Below are 20,235 nucleotides of genomic sequence, written 5' to 3'. Positions count from 1 at the left end.
ATACAATAGTAATACTTACTGAGTATTTCTTTGTGCCAGTTGCCATGCTTAGCACTTTCTGTGCATCACATAATATAGTAATCACAAGAACCTATGTGGTCTATATCATATTTTAACAGTTGGGGAAACTTGAGACTTAAAGGGATTAAATGTACCTTATTTAAGGTCAGGTAGCTTGCAAGATCAGATAAGAGGATGGTACCATGCTTCTAAACTTTATTGTCCTAACGCAAATCTATGCTTCAACCTCTGAAGTCTATATCCTTCTATAAAGGCCTTTCTGTGCAGTGATATTTGCTCGTCACTTATGCTAGTCATTTCCATCCTCATGGCTGGCCAAAGTTATTTGGCTTCATCTTTTTAACTAGGGATTATTGCTCTTGCCAGGAAAGTTTACCTTATAGTTGCAAATTCAGAATACAGTTTAATTCTAATGTTCCACCTTAATTTCCATTTATGAGGCAATAATTTCCATTTTGATATGGCTTAATGTCTCTTCTTCCTCTTTATATTTTATAGTCCACATGGAACAGAAGTTTGAGATTGTCTTTCCACATTGAGTCTTTGGCTTCATGTTTTATAGAGCTGTTAAGCTAGTGGCTATGAGCCAGTTAGTTGATATGTTTATCCAGTACTTACTGTATGTCCTTTATTTGCTTAATGCTATACTGGCTGTTGGATAATAAAGATCTTAGTCTCTTTTTACCTGACCTTTCATAATGTTGCAACATTGGTATCTGTATACTTATGTTATATAGAATAAACACCCAAGTTCTGCCTGAATTGTCTGCAGATTATTTTATGAAGGTCTTTTCAACTGTATTATAGTTGTTTACTTCTTCTGGACCTCTCAGAACACCAAGCCCAAAGTTTGAGTGCCTCTTAATGATGACACTAGAGGAATGGCATTGAATCTGTTACAAGGAGACCTGACTTTTGGTCTGACTTTACAACTATTTAGCAGCAAGATTTGGATATTTCTTGTCTGTGTCTTGGTGGGCCTCACTTTTCTCAATTTAAGAAATCAGAGCATTGTTCTAGATTGCTAGGTCTTTTCTAGCTTAAATTGTGGATTGTGAGATTTCATATTTTTGGCAATTATCTGATATATTGATTCATTTTGGTGGCATTAATAGAAATAGAAAGATTATGAGTGGACCTAGATTTGCAAAGATGCTATTAGGTTCAATTTTGGATATGTGGGATTTGAGGAAAAATAGGTCATATCATTATCTAGATGTCCTTTAAGAATACAGGTTTTGATTTGAATTAGAGGCATTGTCATTCTCACTGATATCTTTAGATAATGCAAGTTAAAGGCGCTTAGTCATGGCAATTACATAATCACAGATTGTTAGATCTGAAAGAGATATGCAAATCATATAGCCTGCCTTGTTTTACATACAGTGAAACAAGATTAAGAAATGGAATTTTCCCAAAGTTACTTAACAGCTACACCTGCAGATCTGAGTCCCCCATCTCTACGCCCCTGTTTCATCCTTCACTAAGCTATTTCTTAGAGACAGTTTTTAAACATTCCTAGTATTTTTTTAAAAGAGAGAATGAGAGAGAGAATTTTTTAATATTTATTTTTTAGTTATCGGCGGACACAACATCTTTCTTTGTACGTGGTGCTGAGAATCGAACCCGGGCCGCACGCATGCCAGGCGAGCGCGCTACCACTTGAGCCACATCCCCAGCCCCAATTTCCTAGTATTTTTTGAAGGTAATAAATTCACTAACTGTAATATAACCAAATACATACAAAAAATATTTGTAAAAGTTAATTCAGCTCTCTGGGAAGGAAAAGCAATCAAATAGCATCATCACTGTATCCACATTTGACCTCTGTTACTAAGTGGTACTATAAGAAACCACTGAATTGTGCAGTTACAGAGATATGGTTTTGTGGCATCTGTTGAAAGTTAAATCATGGTTTATAGTCCTGAATGGTTTTTTTGTGCCTTACATGAGGTACTTAATCTCTTATCCCTGCATAGGTCCTGTGCTAGGTCTAGGGTGTGGTACATAACACCAGTCTGATAGTGTTGTAATTCTGTATAGAATATACTACCAAAATATGTGTTTGTGGTGGGTCTCCATTTTGTCCTAACCAAGAATTGAATCCCCATGACAAAGGTCAAATGGAGATCTGGCATCCATTTCACTCTTTGTAAGACATAGTCTAAAGAATATGTAATACAAATAACTCCTTGCCAGAATACTGAAAGGAAATGATTGCATTTGAGTACAATGTATTCTACAACAATAGTTTAGTGTGCATGAAATTTAAAACTGCTGGCTTTTCACATATTATTTCTAAAAAGAAGACTTTAAAGCATTGTCCTCAATGTGTTTTGCTTTATGGAATATTCTTGAAAACTGCGATTTAAAACCAAAGAAACTAGAAATCCTAATGACAATAGTTTTGAGTTACTGAATTCTCCAGTAAAGTACTCTATCTAATTTACTGTGTTTATTGATTTCTCCTGAATTGCTTCTCCTCATGAGCATTAGTTTACCATAGTAGTTCTCTTATGATCTCATAGTAGCCTTAGAAGCATCACTCTCAAGTCTTGAAACCTGCAGTAGTGTCTCTGTTTTACAGAATAAACAAATTAGTTGGGGTTTTATATAGGTGAAGATCACATCTACTTTTTTTTACCTACTCTCTAGTGCAGGACCTAGCTTATAGCAGGCATTTTATTATTATTATTATTATTATTATTATTATTATTATTATTATTATTAATATTATTATTATTATTATTACTGTAGATGGACACAATACCTTTATTTTATTTTAGTACCAGGGATTGAACTCAGGGGTACTTAACCACTGAGCCACACCCCAGCCCTATTTTATGTTTTATTTAGAGACAGGGTCTTACTGAGTTGCTTAGCACCTCGCTTTTGTAAGGCTGGCTTTGAACTCACCATCCTCCTGCCTCAGCCTCCTGAGCCTCTGGGATTGATTATGGGCGTGCATCACCATGCCTGGCAATACCTTTATTTTATTTATTTATTTTTATGTGGTGCTGAGGATTGAACCCAGTGCCTTACATGTGGTAGAAAAGTGCTCTACCACTGAGCCAAAATCGTAGCCCTAATGAATTATTGTTTTTAAATGAATCATTGAATCAATGAATGGAAAGCAGTACTAACTAGTTAAACAAAAAAAGCAGATAATTAATACATTTATTCATTTATGTATTTTAAGGGAATATCCAAAGCCTCTAGAGGACAGATTTGAAGTTTTTTGAGAGAAGTCTTCGAAGGAAGTTTAACACACCTACTAAACAGTAGGATTAAATGGGGCTCAAGCCATGTTTTAGTCCTCTTGCCTGATGCCAGTCTGTAAAATAGGCTTGTCATAGTAGAAAAGGGTCCATGATAGAAATCTTTGTAAAGTTGCTTCAGCCAAAAGGACTTTTCCAAAACCTACCAACAGAGAACATGCTCAGGATGTAGGCAAAGCAACAGGCTTAAAGCTGGGCCCTGTTGATTTTCCTCCAAAGATCCCTATGCTCCCTATATAATTGTCTATCTAGACAATCTGGGCAGGACTGAAGCAAGAAATTCATTCTGCTATGACTCCTTCCTCACTATGTGGCTACCATTTAAACTCCTTTATTTGTAAAACTGGAGTATCAGTGTTAGTCTACTTGGCCAAGATATTATGAACGCTAACTTAAGACTTTTTAAAATCCACAGTTGAAGCCACATTTTTATGCAGAGTTGCCACAATAATATTTGTTTTCTACCTTAGTGGTTATTCCAAGGCCAGAAATACAGTAGTATATATAGTTGTTATATATGGTATGTTTTAATATTCTAAAAAGAATGTATGGTTTCAAAAGGAAAGAGCTTTCTGTTCCTTCACAGGTTTTAGCCCATTGAAGCTAAAAAAAAAAAGAAAAGAAAAAAATTCTGCAAGCTTTTTTTTAAGTAGAGGCAAAACTGGCATTTCACTTATGGGAAAATTTTGCAAAATTATACTGACTAAAAGTGATTTTTATTTTGGCTTCCTGTGAAGCCAACTAGAAAGGCCAAAAATTACTGGCATTGCTTTTGTGTAAAACCTTTCTCATAGACTCTACTTGTAATCTAGCCAAGTACATAATTCAGGTCATCAGTGACACATATCCACGTAGTGTAACTGGTCAGTGAACAAAGTATTGCCATGAAACATGGCTGTGATATCACCATATGGACCAACCAAACTGCACAGATTACAGCTAAGGAAACTTTACATTAACAGACTTGGAACAGACTTTCCTAAGCCTATCCCTGCCCCCACCACCCTCAGTGGGAAAGCCAATTGCTTACTGATTACGACAGCGACATCACTTGGCAAACATTTTGGCCTGAACTCAATATGTGACATCAGGCTCCTTTAGGGTTTTCCACATAAAACGAATTCTCCAAAGAAAACAGAAATTGAGCCTTAATTTGAAATCCATTATTACATCCTTTAAGGTCTCATTAACTATCCTCAGTCATGTATTTCTTAATTTTTATTTTACTTCTATGTAGATATTAACCAACACTTAAAATATGAGTGCTAACCCCTCACTCACAGTGTTTTTTCAGAGCTTCAATCAAATAGTTCTTTGTAGCTACCCTCACTTGCTCGTTCTTTATAGGAGTTATGATATCTTTCATTTTGCCTAGGTAAAATAAGTATCTCCTAATTTGGGAGTGGTTCATATGACTTTGCTCTAAAGGAAGTAAACAATATTCTTTGACCCTATAGGATGAGCTAGTCCTGATTTTATGAGGGGTGGTTGTGAGTTAGAGAGGAAGTATTCCCAACAAAGTATTTACTGACAGTGTTTTCTGCCCTGTCATCTGAAAATGAGACACATCACTGGTATTTCACTGTTGTGTGTAAGCACCTTCTCTGAATGTATTTGCTTGAAATCATTAGTTTCCTCCACTGCCCACTTGATTAAGTGGTGTGTAATTCATGCTTTGATACACGAAACCTTAAAGCAGGCGGAAACCAGTTATGCCTCACAAGGCCTGTAGGCTCCCTACAGAAAAAAAAAAAAATGGGATCAGGGAGGGTGGATACGAATACGCCAACAGTGCCAAGATATGGAAATTGTGATATTGTAAAGGACAAGCAGTGGAAGAACTATTGGTGCTTCATGTGAGTTGAGAATAGGTTTAACATTCTCGCACCCAAAGAGTTCCTTCTGGAAGCTGTTCCTGGCAAAAGGAAAAAGGTGAGTATTCTTTTATCATCTGGAACAGCTGAACTGTCTCTATTCATTTTTTCCTATTTCTTGGTATTGGCATAGTCAGTTTAATTATTCTTTAGGACAAAATTTATATCCTATAAAACAAAAAAAGGATCTCTTAAATTCTTTAACTGATTTGATACATGTAGAAATACCATTCTTAATATATTGATTCTTCCTTCCCATTGCCTTTATTCCCACTGATCTTTGGTTCCAGTTTCTCAGTATTTTTTCTCTTTGGTCTCTTGATTTATGTAATCATTGCCATCTGCTTCCCAGGGTTACAGTATTACTTCTGGATATGCTTCCCAGCCTTCCTCCAAAAGATAGGAGAGATACAGCAGTGAATATCAGAACTGTACCCACAGCCCTTCACATTGCCACCCTAACTCTGTACCTCTTGCTTTCTTGTGTGGTAAAACCCCTAGCAGAGACAGCCTGTGCTGCTTTATTCCGGGGGTAGGCAACACTCTGACTATGGTCAGTAAATGTTCACAATAATGAGAGATGAAAGAAGTGTCTATGTTCAGCAAGTTGGTGCCAAATAAGTATCGAGGCCAAATGAGGCCACTAGTGCCAAACCACAGGGGTTCAAAATAATATTTAATATAATATTGTCTCATTGAATAACAAATCATATCATAATCTTTGAGTCTGTAATCTTCCCATGGTGCCAGATTTCTCATCCTCCTTTAATCTGCCTCTGTAGATATTTCTACAGAGTTCATAAGGGACAAGTTAACAAGGATTTCCTTCCCACTCACCCCCTGCCTTGTGTGTAATGAGCAAAAAACAAACTCCTAGAGAAAAAAAAGGACTGGATTATGGATTCTCTGGCATTCAGAGCAAATGTCTACCATGAAATACACTGAAAAGAAATGAAAGTTTGCCAATAGCCTACATATTGTTATATCTTCAGCTACCTAGCTAAAATATGAATTGAAAGCTTTTGAATAAAGCAGTTGATTACTAGTGTTTCAGAAAGGAGAGCTCATAGGTATGTTGTGTTTTTTTTTTTTTTTTTTTCCTCCTTAAGTACCCCTGAATTCAATCCCTGGTACCCGTCCCCCACCCCCGACAGGAAAAAAAAAAAGAGAGAGAGAGAGAGATAAACTAGGCATGGTGCATACAACTGTAATCCCAGAGGTCAGGAGCAAGGATTGCCTCAGCAACTTAGCAAGGCACTAAGCAACTCAGTGAGACCCTGTCTCTAAGTAAAATATTAAAAAGGGCTGGGGATATGGCTTAGTGGTTAAGCACCCCTGGGTTCAATCCCTGCTACCAAAAAGAGAGAGAGAGAGAGAGAGAGAGAGAGAGAGAGAGAGAGAGAGAATTGTCCTTTCAGTTTAAAAATAGATGCTCATACTTTCAAAGTTGATTCAGAATTGAACATCAAATCAGAACAAAATAACCTTCTTTCTACACATAGTTATAAAATGTTTATCAACCAAGCTTCTTAAAATACTGTCTTATATGGCTGAGGTTGTGACTCAGTGTGATAGAACGTTTGCCTAGCATGTGTGAGGCACTGGGTTCGGTCCCTAGCATCACATAAAAATAAACAAATAAATAAAGGTATTTAAAAAAAAAAACACTGTCTTACAAAATAAATAAATAAATACTGGTTTACATATTTAAGCTTCTAAATTCTCATTTTTTACTTATTCTTCAAAGAATTATAATTTGGCTTCTGCCCTTCCTGCTTTTTAAAATGGCTCATTAAGCTTTTCAGTATCTCGTTGCCAAAACCTGGGACATTTCTCATCCCTTTTTGTATGATTTGATAATATTCAGTTGTTCCCCATTTTGTGAAAGTCTCCCTTGGCTATGTTTTATTACCTTCTTTATCATTTCTTTCAGCTGTCTGCCATTCTTTCTCAGCTTCCTTTCTTGACCCCCTTTCCTCTGAAAAACTGCCATGCACTGATGTATCCCAGGGTTCCCTTCCCAGCATTACCTCTCATAGCTTCAGCTGTCACCCACTGCAAATCACATCACAGCCCATCCTTTTCCAGACCTGTATTCTGACTATGGATTGTCTTTATTCTTTTCACTAGATGTTGGGATACACTGAGGTCTAAAATAGGACTCCTCTTGCTCTCCTCTCCCTAAATAAAACCTTTGCCCCAGTCAAAATCCTTTAACAACCAAAAGCTTTGCCCTTTCCCACATTTCATGTCTTGGTGAATAACCAGAGTCCTTCTAAATAACTCCCTGTGTCCCTGCTCTTCTCTCCAGTCACTTATTCCTATTGACTGTACATCATAATATATCTTATTTATACTCCCTCATCTTCCTTATCTGGCTTTACTTCCTAAGTGGGCTTCCATCCTCCAACCTAAAACTCCTCCAGTCTTTCTTCCATGTTACTAAAATTGTTATTTAAGAAGCATGGCTGATTGTCTCATTCTCCTCTCAGGTTTTCGCTGGTTCTGTCTTGCCAACAGTATGTAGTCCAACTGCTTATGGCTAGCCCTTCCTTTTCTCACCCTGCACTCCCACCCATGCTGTAGCCATATGGAAAGCCTGCGTTCCCTCAGCATCCATGCTCTTTTCTCACTCTGTGCCGTTACACTTGCCTTGAATATAGTTTCCTATTTTGTTTGCCTAAGGACTAGACTCCAATGCCTTCTCTGTACAGCTTCACCAGGGTAATCCCTTGCATAGTTAGGTGCCCAATGTATTGCTTCCATAGTTTTGATCGTGACTGGTGATTCTTGTGTTGCATTGATGTCCTTTTTTTCCTTGCATTGGACCATGAGATCTTTGAGAACAGAGGCTGTGGCATATTCATGCTTCTATCCCCGACACCTGGGACAGTGCCCAGCCTATAGTAACAAGTTAGTCATAGTTTGCAGAATGGGTCATTGTTTCATCCAAAACAGCCTTACCTTTCACATTCCTGTTCTAGTAAGCTTATGAATTCATCACTCTTCACCATATATTCTTTATGTTTTCTTTTTTCTTCCTCCAACTGCAATATGGTTTGCCTGTGGGATTTTTCTACCATTAAAAGTTGTTCCAAGATTCGTCTGTGAGATTCTTTATGTTTTTCCACGACTTTGTCCAGCTACAAAAGAAAATGCATTTATAACCTGTTAACTACAATACTTCCATCTTTCATTCTTTTATAAGTGTCTATTTTTTGATTAATTTCAGTGGTAAGTTTTTGATCTCATGGTTTAGTTTTTATCATTACTCATGTTAATTGATACTTTTTGGTTGATACATTTTTTTAACACAAATGTCTTTTTATTGTCACCAAAATTTTCCAGGGAGAATAATCTGTATCTCTGTGGATATCATAATGCTTTCTTCATGTCCCTTTTCTGACACCCTTGCTTCTCTCCCCAGAGATTTTAATGATTAAGAGAGAATCCTTGTACATTGTTTGATTCTGCAGTTGCCCTGGCTGATCTCTTCTGCCCTGGCCTACCCTGCAATATTGTCTGCCAGTGTATATCTTTTCGATCCCTTGGTCTGTTTTGTTTTTATTATGCATCAAAGTATTTTCATTAAAATAGATATATAGATAATTAATCTGTGTTGGTGTGTGGTATGTGTGTGACCAAATGTAAGTACCAAGTCCTTTCTAGTTTTCATAGCACCATTCTTATGTCTTTGTTATAAAATGATCACCCTGCACCTCATTTATGTTTGTCTTCCCTACTAGATGATTAACTCCCCAAGGATACAGTCTACATCCACTATTTCCTAAAATCTTAGCATCCAGAGTACCATGCTTCATATAAGCACCCTTTAGTATATGTTTACAGAGTGAAAACAAAATAATTGGGTAAGGAAATCAGAAAAGAAAGGAAGAAAAGAAGGAGAACACCTAGAGCAAAAGTGGCTCAGGATCTTAATGATTAAGATCATGGTTTTGAAAGCATGGGACTTTCTAGATTAAGCATTAGATGCTGTAACTGGTATGTTACTTACCCTTTGCCTTTATTGTAAAGGATTGAAAATTTGTTACTCAGCATGACTTTACAGCCATATAGCATTTTTAGGATATTAAGTGGGCATCCCAAAAGCTATGTACTTGACGAGAAATACAAATGAATAGAATTATGAAAGTGTGTGTCCCAGCATGTAGAACCCAATGATTTCTTCCTTTTTTTTTTTTTGCATTTTTTTAAATTTATTTTTTAATTATAGGTGGATACAATATTTTTAAGTAATTTTTTTATTTATATATGACAGCAGAATGCATTACAATTCTTATTACATATATAGAGCACAATTTTTCATATCTCTGGTTGTATATATAGTATACTCATAGTATACCAATTTATGTCTTCGTACATGTTCTTTGGATAGTAATAATCATCACATTCCACCATTATTAATTACTCCATGCCCACTCCCTTCCCCTCCAACCCCTCTGCCCTATCTAGAGTTCATCTATTCCTCCCATGCTCCCGCTCCCTATCCCACTATGAATCAGCCTCCTTATATCAAATAAAACATTCGGCATTTGGTTTTTTGGGATTGGCTAACTTCACTTAGCATTATCTTCTCTAACTCCATCCATTAACCTGCAAATGCCATGATTTTATAGTGTTAAGGTCTGTAAACAAGTCAAGATGGCGCCTGGCATTTTGCCAGAGGGAGTGGTTTGTGAAGTAATGCCAGGGAGCCATTAAGTGTGGAGATTCCTTATTGGTTGACTGTTGTATCTAGTTTATGTTAATTAAGATAAGCTGTGTGGAATGTATACATACCCCTCCTGTCCTACAATAAATGGCTCCCACTCCTGTTGTATCAATGTACACAAGTTCCTCGTCACACACACCCCCCCCCCCCAGTTATTCTGCCGCAGCCTGCCTGTGTCCCTGTAGTATGCTGTTTTTTAAGTTTTGAGTATAGACTGAGGAGAGGGATAGCTGGGTCAAATGGTGGTTCCATTCCCAATTTTCCAAGAAATCTCCATATTGCTTTCCATTTTGGCTGCACTAATTTGCAGTCCCACCAGCAAGTATGAGTATACTTTTTTCCCCATACCCTTGCCTACACTTACTGTAGTTTGTCTTCATAATAGCTGCTACTCTGACTGGAGTGAGATGAAATCTTAGAGTGGTTTTGATTTGCATTTCTCTAATTGCTAGAGATGATGAACATTTTTTCATGTATTTGGTGATTGATTGTACATCATCTTCTGAGAAGTGTTTGTTCAGGTCCTTGGCCCATTTATTGATTGAGTTATTTGGTTTTTTTGGTGTTTATCATTTTGAGTTCTTTATATACCCTAGTGATTAGTGCTCTATCTGATGTGTGAGGGGTAAAGATTTGCTCCCAAGATGTAGGCTCTCTATTCACCTCACAGATTATTTCTTTTGCTGAGAAGAAACATTTTAGTTTGAGTCCATCCCATTTATTGATTCTTGATTTTAATTCTTGTGCCATAAGAGTCCTATTAAGGAAATGGGGGCCTAATCCCATATGATGGAGATTAGGGCCTACTTTTTCTTCTGTTAGACATAGGGTCTCTGGTTGTATTCCTAAGTCCTTGATCCATTTTGAGTTGAGTTTTGTGCATGGTGAGAGACAGGGGTTTAATCTCATTTTGTTGCATGTGGATTTCCAGTTTTCCCAGCACCATTTGTTGAAGAGGCTGTCTTTTCTCCAGTGCGTGTTCTTGGCACCTTTGTCTAATATAAGATAATTGTAGTTTTCTGGGTTAGTCTCTGTGTCCTGTATTCAGTACCGTTGGTCTACCAGTCTGTTTTGGTGCCAATACCATGCTGTTTTTGTTATTATTGCTCAGTTGTATAGTTTAAGATCTGGTACAGTGATGCCACCTGCTTCACTCTTCCTGCTAAGGATTACTTTAGCTATTCTGGGTCTCTTATTTTTCCAGATGAATTTTTTGATTGCTTTTTCTATTTCTATGAGGAATGTCATTGGAATTTGATCAGAATTGCATGAAATCTGTATAGTGCTTTTGGAAGTATGGTCATTTTGATAATATTAATTCTCCTTATCCAAGAGCAAGGTAGATCTTTCTGTTTTCTAGGGTCTTCTTTGATTTCTTTCTTTAGGGTTCTATAATTTTCATTATTTGGATCTTTCACCTCTTTCGTTAAGTTGATTCCAAAGTGTTTTTTGGTTTGTTTGTTTTTTTGGTTTTTGTTGTTGTTTTGAGGCTATTGAGAATGGGGTAGTTTTCCTCATTTCCCTTTCTGAGAATTTGTCACTGATATACAGAAATGCCTTTGATTTATGGGTGTTGATTTTTATCCTGCTACTTTGCTGAATTCATTTACTAGTTCTAGGCATTTTCTGGTGGAACTTTTAGGATCTTCAAGGTATAGAATCATATCATCAGCAAATAGGGCAAATTTGAGTTCTTCTTTTCCTATGTTTTGGATACAATATTTTTATGTGGTGCTGAGGATCAAACCCAGTGCCTCACACATGCTAGGTGAGCACTCTACCTCGGAGCCACAACCCCAGCCTCCCAGTGATTTCTCTTGGACCTTTAAATGCTTAAGGTGGTTGTTTAACTTTCTAATATGGGTTTATGTAATTTTGAAAAATATTTTATTATGCAATTGTTGATGACTTTTAAATGCCAGTCCTTTTGTGAATGCTAGAACTGCTAAGTTGCATTGTCTGCTGGCAGAGGCACTGTTAACTGATGATCATTTTTGAACAGGGAAATGATATTCATTTGTTGTGGTCTCAAGCCACTACAGCCCTCTCAAAATCCTATCTTACAGTTGCCCAAACTTTATAATGCATTGTTAGGGAAATTCAAATCAATTGTTTTTAGAATTTGAAAATAAATAATGAAAAGATGAGCTTCAATTTAGGGAAGTTACCAATTGATGTAGAAAAAAAAATTAATTTAATTCGTCACAAGAAAGGCTGGAAGAATCAGTTCCTTTTATTTAGTATATGACCAAATAAGTGGTGTTCCTTCCTACAGCCTCTTTCTAGTCATTTCTTTTCATTACCAACATGATCTTGCAATAGTGGGATTAGTTATTCTCCTATGGAAGACTGAAGGCCCTTTACCTTCTGCACCCACTGCCATTTCAGCCCATTTCCATTCCATCCCACACTTTCCTCACCCAACTTTTAGCCACCCTGGACTTAGAAATCACTCTGCTTTTCGTAGTGCTGAAACCTAGAAACCTTTTCTCCTTCATCAATTTTCACCAAAACTTTTCCTGTCCTGTTCACTCCTTAAGTAGCATTGTTTTCTCCTTGTATCAATGTCAAGTTCTCTGGGTTTTGCTTCTATCACATTCCATGATTCTCAAAAGAGTGGTTTGAATTTACTACATGCTGTTCAGTGGAACCATCAGGCAGCTCACGATTGTATCAGTTGCAGAGAGAAAGCTTCCAAATAAAAGTGTTACTGATTCTGAAGATGTTTTAGCCTGTATTTGAAGTTTTATTCTCTGACTTCATTTCTTCATGTTTAGAATGCCTCTCAGAAAACAAGCCAATGGTTTTCACTTCAGTCTGTTCCTCATTCCTGACAGATCAAATGATGGACCTGATGCTCCCTGAGTAGATGTGAGTTTGGCCAAGCCACATGACTATTCCATACTTCAGGATCTTTGTATACAATGTGAGTGGTGGGAAGTAGATTGTTCACAAGAGCAGTTCTAGTGCCACAATTTTTACAGAGAAACCAGTATTTTAAATACCTATTCTGACATAAGTTCCTGGTACTATGATAGTTGCCATGGAGAATGCAAGAGAAATTGAACTTATAGTGCGTACACTCTCACTAGGAAGATAAGCTAAACACATGCAATCATTAGGAGCAGTACACGTGGCTTATCATTATTTATAAAAGGACAATTAGAGAATGATTCTCCCTTTTTTATATATTCACAGTTGGAGATTGAGTGAAACTTGGGAAGAAAACAGGAAGACTCATAAGTCATTTCAGGGATCATCAGATACAGAAAAATTGAAAAGATGTCTTCCTAGTGTTTCCTGTGCAATGACAAACTCCCAGCTTATCAGAGTTCAGCCTCCTGATATGATGTCCTACCCCCATCCCATGATAAAATCCAACTAGTTGCCTGGGATGAAGAAAGCATAGTATATCCCATTAGGTTGGATTTTTGGTTATCCTTCTATGACCATAAGGAATCAAACACAGAGACGTTTTCTGTCTTTTTGCCCTTATCTGCTTAATATGTGTTTAGAAATTAATGATGACCTTTTTTTTTTTTTTTTTTTTTTTTTAACACACCCCAAGTCACAGACCACCCTGATTTGGGCTTGGTCTTCTTTCTGTGCTATGATTTTGGTTCTCTTTGTTCTTTTTTCTTATCTCTTTGTAGATTGTCCTTATCCTTTGTTTTGTTTTGTTTTTGTTTTTGTTGTTTTAAATTAACCCTGAATATACAGGTAGGGATAAAGCTAATCTAAGAGAGCAGAGAAATTGTTTGACCTTTTTAGTCTATCAAAGGTAAACAAATACGCTATTAATTTCAAAATATCCCTTCTTCTTCCTTGACTGTACTGAAACCTAATTTCCCTTGTAAACACTGGAATCTGAAAAATAAACAGTTTCTCATTGCCTCCACATCTAGAAGAGAAGGTATAATTATCAGCTCCATGCTGCCAGTGCAAACCTTCCTGAAAGCTATTAGTTGTTTCATCCTCACTCTGAATAGTGATTATCGTCTCTCATGTTCAGTTTGATCATCTTCTGAGTTGTATTTGGGGCTGAGGTTGTGGCTCAGTGGTACAGCCCTTGCCTAGCACAAATGAGCCCCTGGGTTCGAGCCTCAGTACCACATAAAAATAAATAAATAAAATAAAGGTATTGTGGCCAACTGCAAATAAAAATATATATATAGTTGTATTTTTATTGCAGGCACAGAAACTAGGGAACAAATTGCAGTTAAAGATTGCAAGCATTTGTGTTGAGACAGAGTATTTCCAATATCCTACTGATCTTGACATAAATTTGAGTCAGTCAGTTTCATTCTTGACGGTTATGCCCTTTGTGGAGTTCTGTTAGGGGTACATTTACTGGTCACTTATTTTCACTTGAGTTCATACAGGTTGAGGGCTTTCTGCCTGATATTGTTTCACAGTCAGTATGCGAAGCGCCAAGATACAGTTTTAACACTGTTGACTTGCGTGCGGCCTCGGCTCCTTTTGTTTAAAATTTGGATTAAGGCACAAGTCAACAGACTCTGGGTGGTCTTATCCTCACCCCTCAGAGAAGCAGATTCACATGACCAAACTCCTTTACAACTTGGCAAGATGGTAGTCTTCTCTCATGAGACACCCAACACAATAATAGCAAGGACATTAGAGGTCACTCCTGAGGTAGAATGCCAGAGCTTATGTGGAAGAAATTTGTCCAAAACTTGCTTTCAGTCACTCCAGCCTTAACTCATACTCTTTGCTGTTTCCTTTTCATAAAAATGAAAAATTATGAAATATTCCATTGATGTCTCCGAGGAAAAATAGAAGAATAAAACAAGGATGCCAAAGAGTTTCAGAAATGTCAGCAAGGAGAGAGCAAGAAGTCCTTCATCTTGTGCAGTGATGGCCATATTGGGGCTGCTCACCTTTGCCATTGTAATAGTTAGGCACATTTGGCTGGGGAGAAGTCTACCCTATCATTAAACTTTTGAAGGAAAAAGAGGGTATATATCTAATGTCTATACTTTTAAAAACTGTTTCTTGGGCAGTTCAGATCATTTTCTTGCCCAAAATTTTTATGACATAATTTCAGTGTTTTCAAAGAAATTAACCCCCATGGCTGAACTTTTCTATTTTTTAAATTTTATTTTTGGTAGCCATCAAGTACCTAAAAGAAGTACAGGCCCTTGGGGGAGCATAGGGTGGGAGTGCATGAGCATGCACCACACACATACATATGAGAAAAAGAGGAATTCTTGCATTTATTATGTTTCAGTCTGATATCAAGAAACCAACCTAGTAGAAGCATCCTATTATTCATCTCTTTCTCCCAAGAAATTAATAGTATTTCTCTACTTTATGTAAATTTTCAGTGCATTAGAAAGTAAAACTATAGGCTGGGCATGGTAGTGTACACCTATAATCTCAGGAACTTGGGAAGCTGAGGCGGGAGGATCCCTAGTTCAAGGTCAACTCAGCAACTTAGAGAGAACCTCAACAATTTAGCAAGACCCTGTCTCAAAAAATATAAAGGACTGGAGGTGTAGTTCAGTGGTAAAGTACCTCAATCCCTAGTACCAGGAAGGAAGAAAGGAAAGAAGGAAGGTTGGCTGGAAGTCTGGTTGACCTCAAAGAACTGGAAGGAAGTTACAGGTGCTGCCTCCTTACAGACCCAGTGCTTGACTGACTGTTGAGCTTTGCCTTCCTCCCAGGAACCACCCTGATGTGGTGCATACCTCATTCATTGGTTTCTCATAGATGTCCTCCTGCGAAGGAATCGATTTTGCTTGAAAAGCATCTCTCTGGAGAGCTTCCAACACCTTTTTCGGAGTAACAAACCCATACTGAGCTTCCAGCAAAGCCAAGTCCATTTTTTCAGCCTTTAAAATACCGATGACTTCATCTCGAGCCTGTAGGAACAAAAGATATTTCAAAAAGCCTACTTCATCTACCAGCAGTCTCAGCAAATGATCCCTTATGAGAGTTAATAGTGATTTTTCTTCAGTTTCAAATATAAATAAATCAGATTTGGTTATAAGACCTTTTGGAAAAGGTAACAAAACTATGTCCCTTCATCCTTCTTACGGTCTAATTACATGCTAACAATATTTTAAAAAGTCATCACTATACAACATTGGGGAACTATATTTTCTTATTGTGTTTGACAAGCAGATAACCTAAATGGCAGTCCTTTGAGGGATAGTGTTTTCAGGGAGTAGGAAATAAGATTCTCCAATATGTGTAGCTAGCTATTTTTCGATTTTTATATAAATAAAAAGGTAATTATGCCATGGAAAGTCTAGGAACTAGTTCACATCAGGTGCAAAACTCCTATTATTATTTAAACCAATCCAGAAGTCATCTAGCAGCATGGTTACCAATACTGCCCTTGTGTGATGAAGTGAGTGGGCAGAACAGAAAGAGGATGTAACTTTTCACAACATGTATGCCAATTATATGTCATAATGACACCCCTTTTAGATGTGATTAATTGCTCTTGGAGTTGGCAGAAGAGAATTCTGTGTATGTGTATTTATGCTTTGCTTCCATGTACACACAAGTACTAACCACAAATACCTATTTCTATGGCAATATGCAGACCAAATTCACAACCAGCTTTCCCCAGGAATCATGCCAGGGATCACTCCTAGCCAGCTGACCTGCAGTTCTCCCTCTAGAATGCTGAGAAGAAATAACAGGTCATCTCTTGAAAGATCATCTGCTTGGTGGCCATTGCCATTGTGTGGCTTCTCTGACTTGGGACATGGAAGGATTTCATCCAACTCAATGGTAGAGTCTTTGTCTTGCTGTTTGTGCTTCATGTTCTGGAAATTCTGGTCTTTACTGTGTCTTGGAAATTGTTTGGGGGCTGAGCCCTCAGGGTTAGTGCTTCTGGAACGCATTCTTTAAGGCCTAGAAGGAGAGAAGATAATTTGTAACTCTTAATGGAAGTAGAGTTTTATAAGAGTACCTATTACTGTTTTAACAAGTCTGCATTCTTGTTACATTTACACAGCCAAAAAGTTGGTCTTTCTGATCTCCACAGCAGAGAGTTATTAGCAGAATCATAAATCACAGTCTTATTTACACTTCTGCTTTTAAAGTCAACATTTTAAAAACATCTTCTTCTTTGATTAAGGCCACTTATGTCCAGGGGTAAACAGACTGTGTTTGAACTTCATCCACCAAACATTCCACCACAAGGACCCAGGTCATATCTCCAACCATGGCCTAAATGCTTACTTCAATTGGAGACATGCTTGACATAACCGTAAAATGATAAACTTGCTATTTTGCCTTCAGATTCACATTATAGTATTTCTTTTTTAAAGTGGTTTAGTTTGAGGTGTTATGTGTGTGTGTGTTCATTTTGTTCATTTTGTTTGTCTTTGGTGCATTAGGATAGAAGTGTCAATTATTAATACAGAATATTTCGGATTATTTTGTTGTAAAAGCAGAGTTTAGTATTAAAGGAATGAAGGCTTGGTTCCTGGCAGTGTTCCTAATATTCTGATAAAATTCAAAATCTATCCTTGGGTAAGTCAAATTTAGGAACCTCATGTCCAAAGCAGAGACACTACTGCTTATAGTATTTAGCCATAAATATTTGAGGGCCACAACAGTTTTATATTGTATAATTATCCAAATTAATTTATAATAGAAAAATTGTTTCATTTTACTTTTGAAGTTTCTGACTAATAGAGAAAACATCATTTAAACTTAGAGTAGACTCTAATTATATCTAAGCAGTTTATTAATTTTGCTTTTTTCCCCCACAAATCATGAATCTTTTATCAGCACTGGTAGCTTACTTTTAGTTTGTAATAATATTTCTTTAAAAATATGAAAAACTCAAGCATACAGAATGCTATATAAAATATAATGAACCGCTGCTTACATGCTACCATGCAAATTTATCAAATTTTACTAATTTACTATACACACGCACGCACGCGCGCACACACACACACACACACACACACACATATATATAAAATAATTTTTATAAGTAATGTATTATAAATGCAGTCAAAAACCCCTGAATAGCTCTTTGGAACCATTCTCTTCCCGTCCACTCTAGAAATAATCACTACCTTGAACTTGGTGTTTATCATTCCTGAGCATGTTTTATACTTTTTAATGCTTTTAAATACTTTCTGAAACTTGCCTTTTAAATCCTGTATTATAAAAATTCTTCCTTGTTCCATTTTACTGTAGTTCATATATTTTGATTGCTGTGTAGTATTTCATTATATGAATAGTCCACCATTTACTTATCCATCTTATTATTGATAGATCTTGAAATACATTACTTTTTCTCAGTATGAGAGAAAGACATTCTTAAACATTTTTTACCTTATGTACGAGCATTTATCCTGAGAACAGTGTTTAGGGCACAGCAATGGGATTTCTGAACTCTGGAAAATCCCACTCAACAGCTAGAGATTATTGCTGTCCCAAAGGGACAAAGTGTGAGAGTTCTCAATGCTCCATTGTCTTCATTGGTACTTCATAAATGTATAATTTTTGATAGTATGTTAATGGTCTTTGCCCATTTTTCTCCTGTGTTGTTTTATTCTTTTGGATTTGTAGGAAGCCATTACATACTCAAATTACTAATTTGTTGATTATGTTCAGCTCTTGTCTTTCCTAGTATGTAGGTTATATTTTTACTTTAAATCTTTTATGTTTACTTAAAACTTATAGAAATTTTAAGTTTTAATTTAGTAAAAGTTATCAGTTTTTTCTTTTCTCTTTTTGACTAACATACATTAGTTGTACATATTAATAGGGTTCAAGGTGATATTTCCACATGGTCATATAGCATGCATGATCAAATACAGCCTCCCTGGATCCACTCTCCATGCTTTGCATAAACACTTTGCACAACTACTATAATTCCTAGTCTACATTCAGCTCAATTTTCTTTTAGCCTCCACACATGAGAGAGAACATGCAGTGGTAGTATAAAACAGTATAACTCACTGGACTAGAATCACACTGCCAAAGTCAAATTCCTGCATTGTTACCAAATATAAAACCTTGAAAACTTATTTAGTACACTGTGCCTCAGTTTTCTCATCTATAAATTGGGGATGACAATGCTAGTATGCTCATAACCTAAGGTAAGGTTGCTATGAGTATTCAGTAAGTTAACATGCTTATAATGTGCTTGGAACACAATAAGCATTAGCTTTTATTATTATTATTAAACTTCAATAAATATTAGATTTTATTATTAATATTATTATGAACTTTATTTTAGTCTCCCAAGATTTTATATCAAACTTTTCTTAACTATATCTTTATGCATTAGAAAATTTTTTTCAAGAAGGGAAAAAATTACCTCTTTGATCTATGTGAGCTATGGCTACAAGGAAAAAAAATTATAAAAATGAAAAAGACTGCCTTTGCCTGGGTGTTCTGTTTAAGAAGTGATTCTTACCTAGCTTACAGGCACCACTTGAGACCACCTGAATAGTGGGATACTAAGTAGTGGGATACTGAGGCACAATGTACTAAACAGACCATGAGGACTTCATAACCAGCCAGAGGGCTGGCCATCCCTGGGTTCATGGTCCTGATCTGTGAAGTGAAGGGGATTGATAGGTGATTTGTAGGATTCCTTTTCCCCTGTGAGATATGATTTTTGCCACTGCCTTTCTTTTAGCATAGATTACCAATAGTATATTTAAATGGGATGGATTTGTGAGTCTGCATCTTATTAGAAATCTCTGTGCTTCCAGTGGATATGGAGTAAGCCTATGTTCTAATGACTTTCACCAGGGGAAACATTACAACTAAAAGATAGTTCTTAAGGAAATAACCATAGTATTAATTTTGCCCTGAGAATTCTTTATATCCTCACCTTAACAATCAGCTATGAAAATAGAAGTTGAAGGTGTTTATTGTCTTATATGTATATTATTTACATGTTTTATTTGTTAGTAGCATCCAAAATTTTCACTTTTGACAAGTCACATAATGTGTTGTCATCATTATTAATGTTCTTTCTCATTCATCTCCATCACACTAATTTATTTACTCTTTTAGGCACTGGGAATAGAAAGATGGTGGTGGCAGCAGCGATAATTGTAACAATAGCTAGCATTTACTGTACTAGGCACTCTTCTAAGTATCTTACATGTATTAACTCATTCAGGATTCACAACAAAGTATAGAAAAGTATTATCTCCATTTTACAGTGAAGAAGTAGAAGCACAGATAACTTACTGAATGGAAGAAACAAAAACACAGGCAATTTCTGAAGGTTGTGTTGCATAGCTAATAAGTGGCAAAACTGGGATTTGAATGATTCAAATCTAGGTAACCTGATTCGTGAACCCATACTTTAGAA

General features: G+C 36.6%; 2 protein-coding genes across 5 annotated transcripts in view; one reads left to right on the top strand and one right to left on the bottom strand.

Moving 5' to 3' along the window:
• Positions 1-20,235, top strand: part of Cmss1 (cms1 ribosomal small subunit homolog) — a 319,308-nt gene that overhangs the window by 87,350 nt on the left and 211,723 nt on the right. The window lies entirely within an intron of this gene.
• Positions 1-20,235, bottom strand: part of Filip1l (filamin A interacting protein 1 like) — a 262,508-nt gene that overhangs the window by 83,909 nt on the left and 158,364 nt on the right. For all 4 annotated transcript variants that reach the window (XM_076868984.2, XM_076868979.2, XM_076868981.2 and 1 more), the window contains exons 2-4: positions 16,538-16,790; positions 15,614-15,787; positions 8,138-8,316 (exon numbers count right to left, since the gene is read on the bottom strand). In XM_076868984.2, the coding sequence (XP_076725099.2) occupies positions 8,138-8,316; positions 15,614-15,787; positions 16,538-16,780 (596 nt within the window). In that variant the 5' untranslated portion in view covers positions 16,781-16,790. The remainder of the gene's footprint in view (positions 1-8,137; positions 8,317-15,613; positions 15,788-16,537; positions 16,791-20,235) is intronic.

Source organism: Callospermophilus lateralis, chromosome 10, assembly GCF_048772815.1.
Source record: "Callospermophilus lateralis isolate mCalLat2 chromosome 10, mCalLat2.hap1, whole genome shotgun sequence".
Taxonomy (NCBI): Eukaryota; Metazoa; Chordata; class Mammalia; order Rodentia; family Sciuridae; genus Callospermophilus; species Callospermophilus lateralis.
This window is presented reverse-complemented; position numbering and strand designations above follow the sequence as displayed.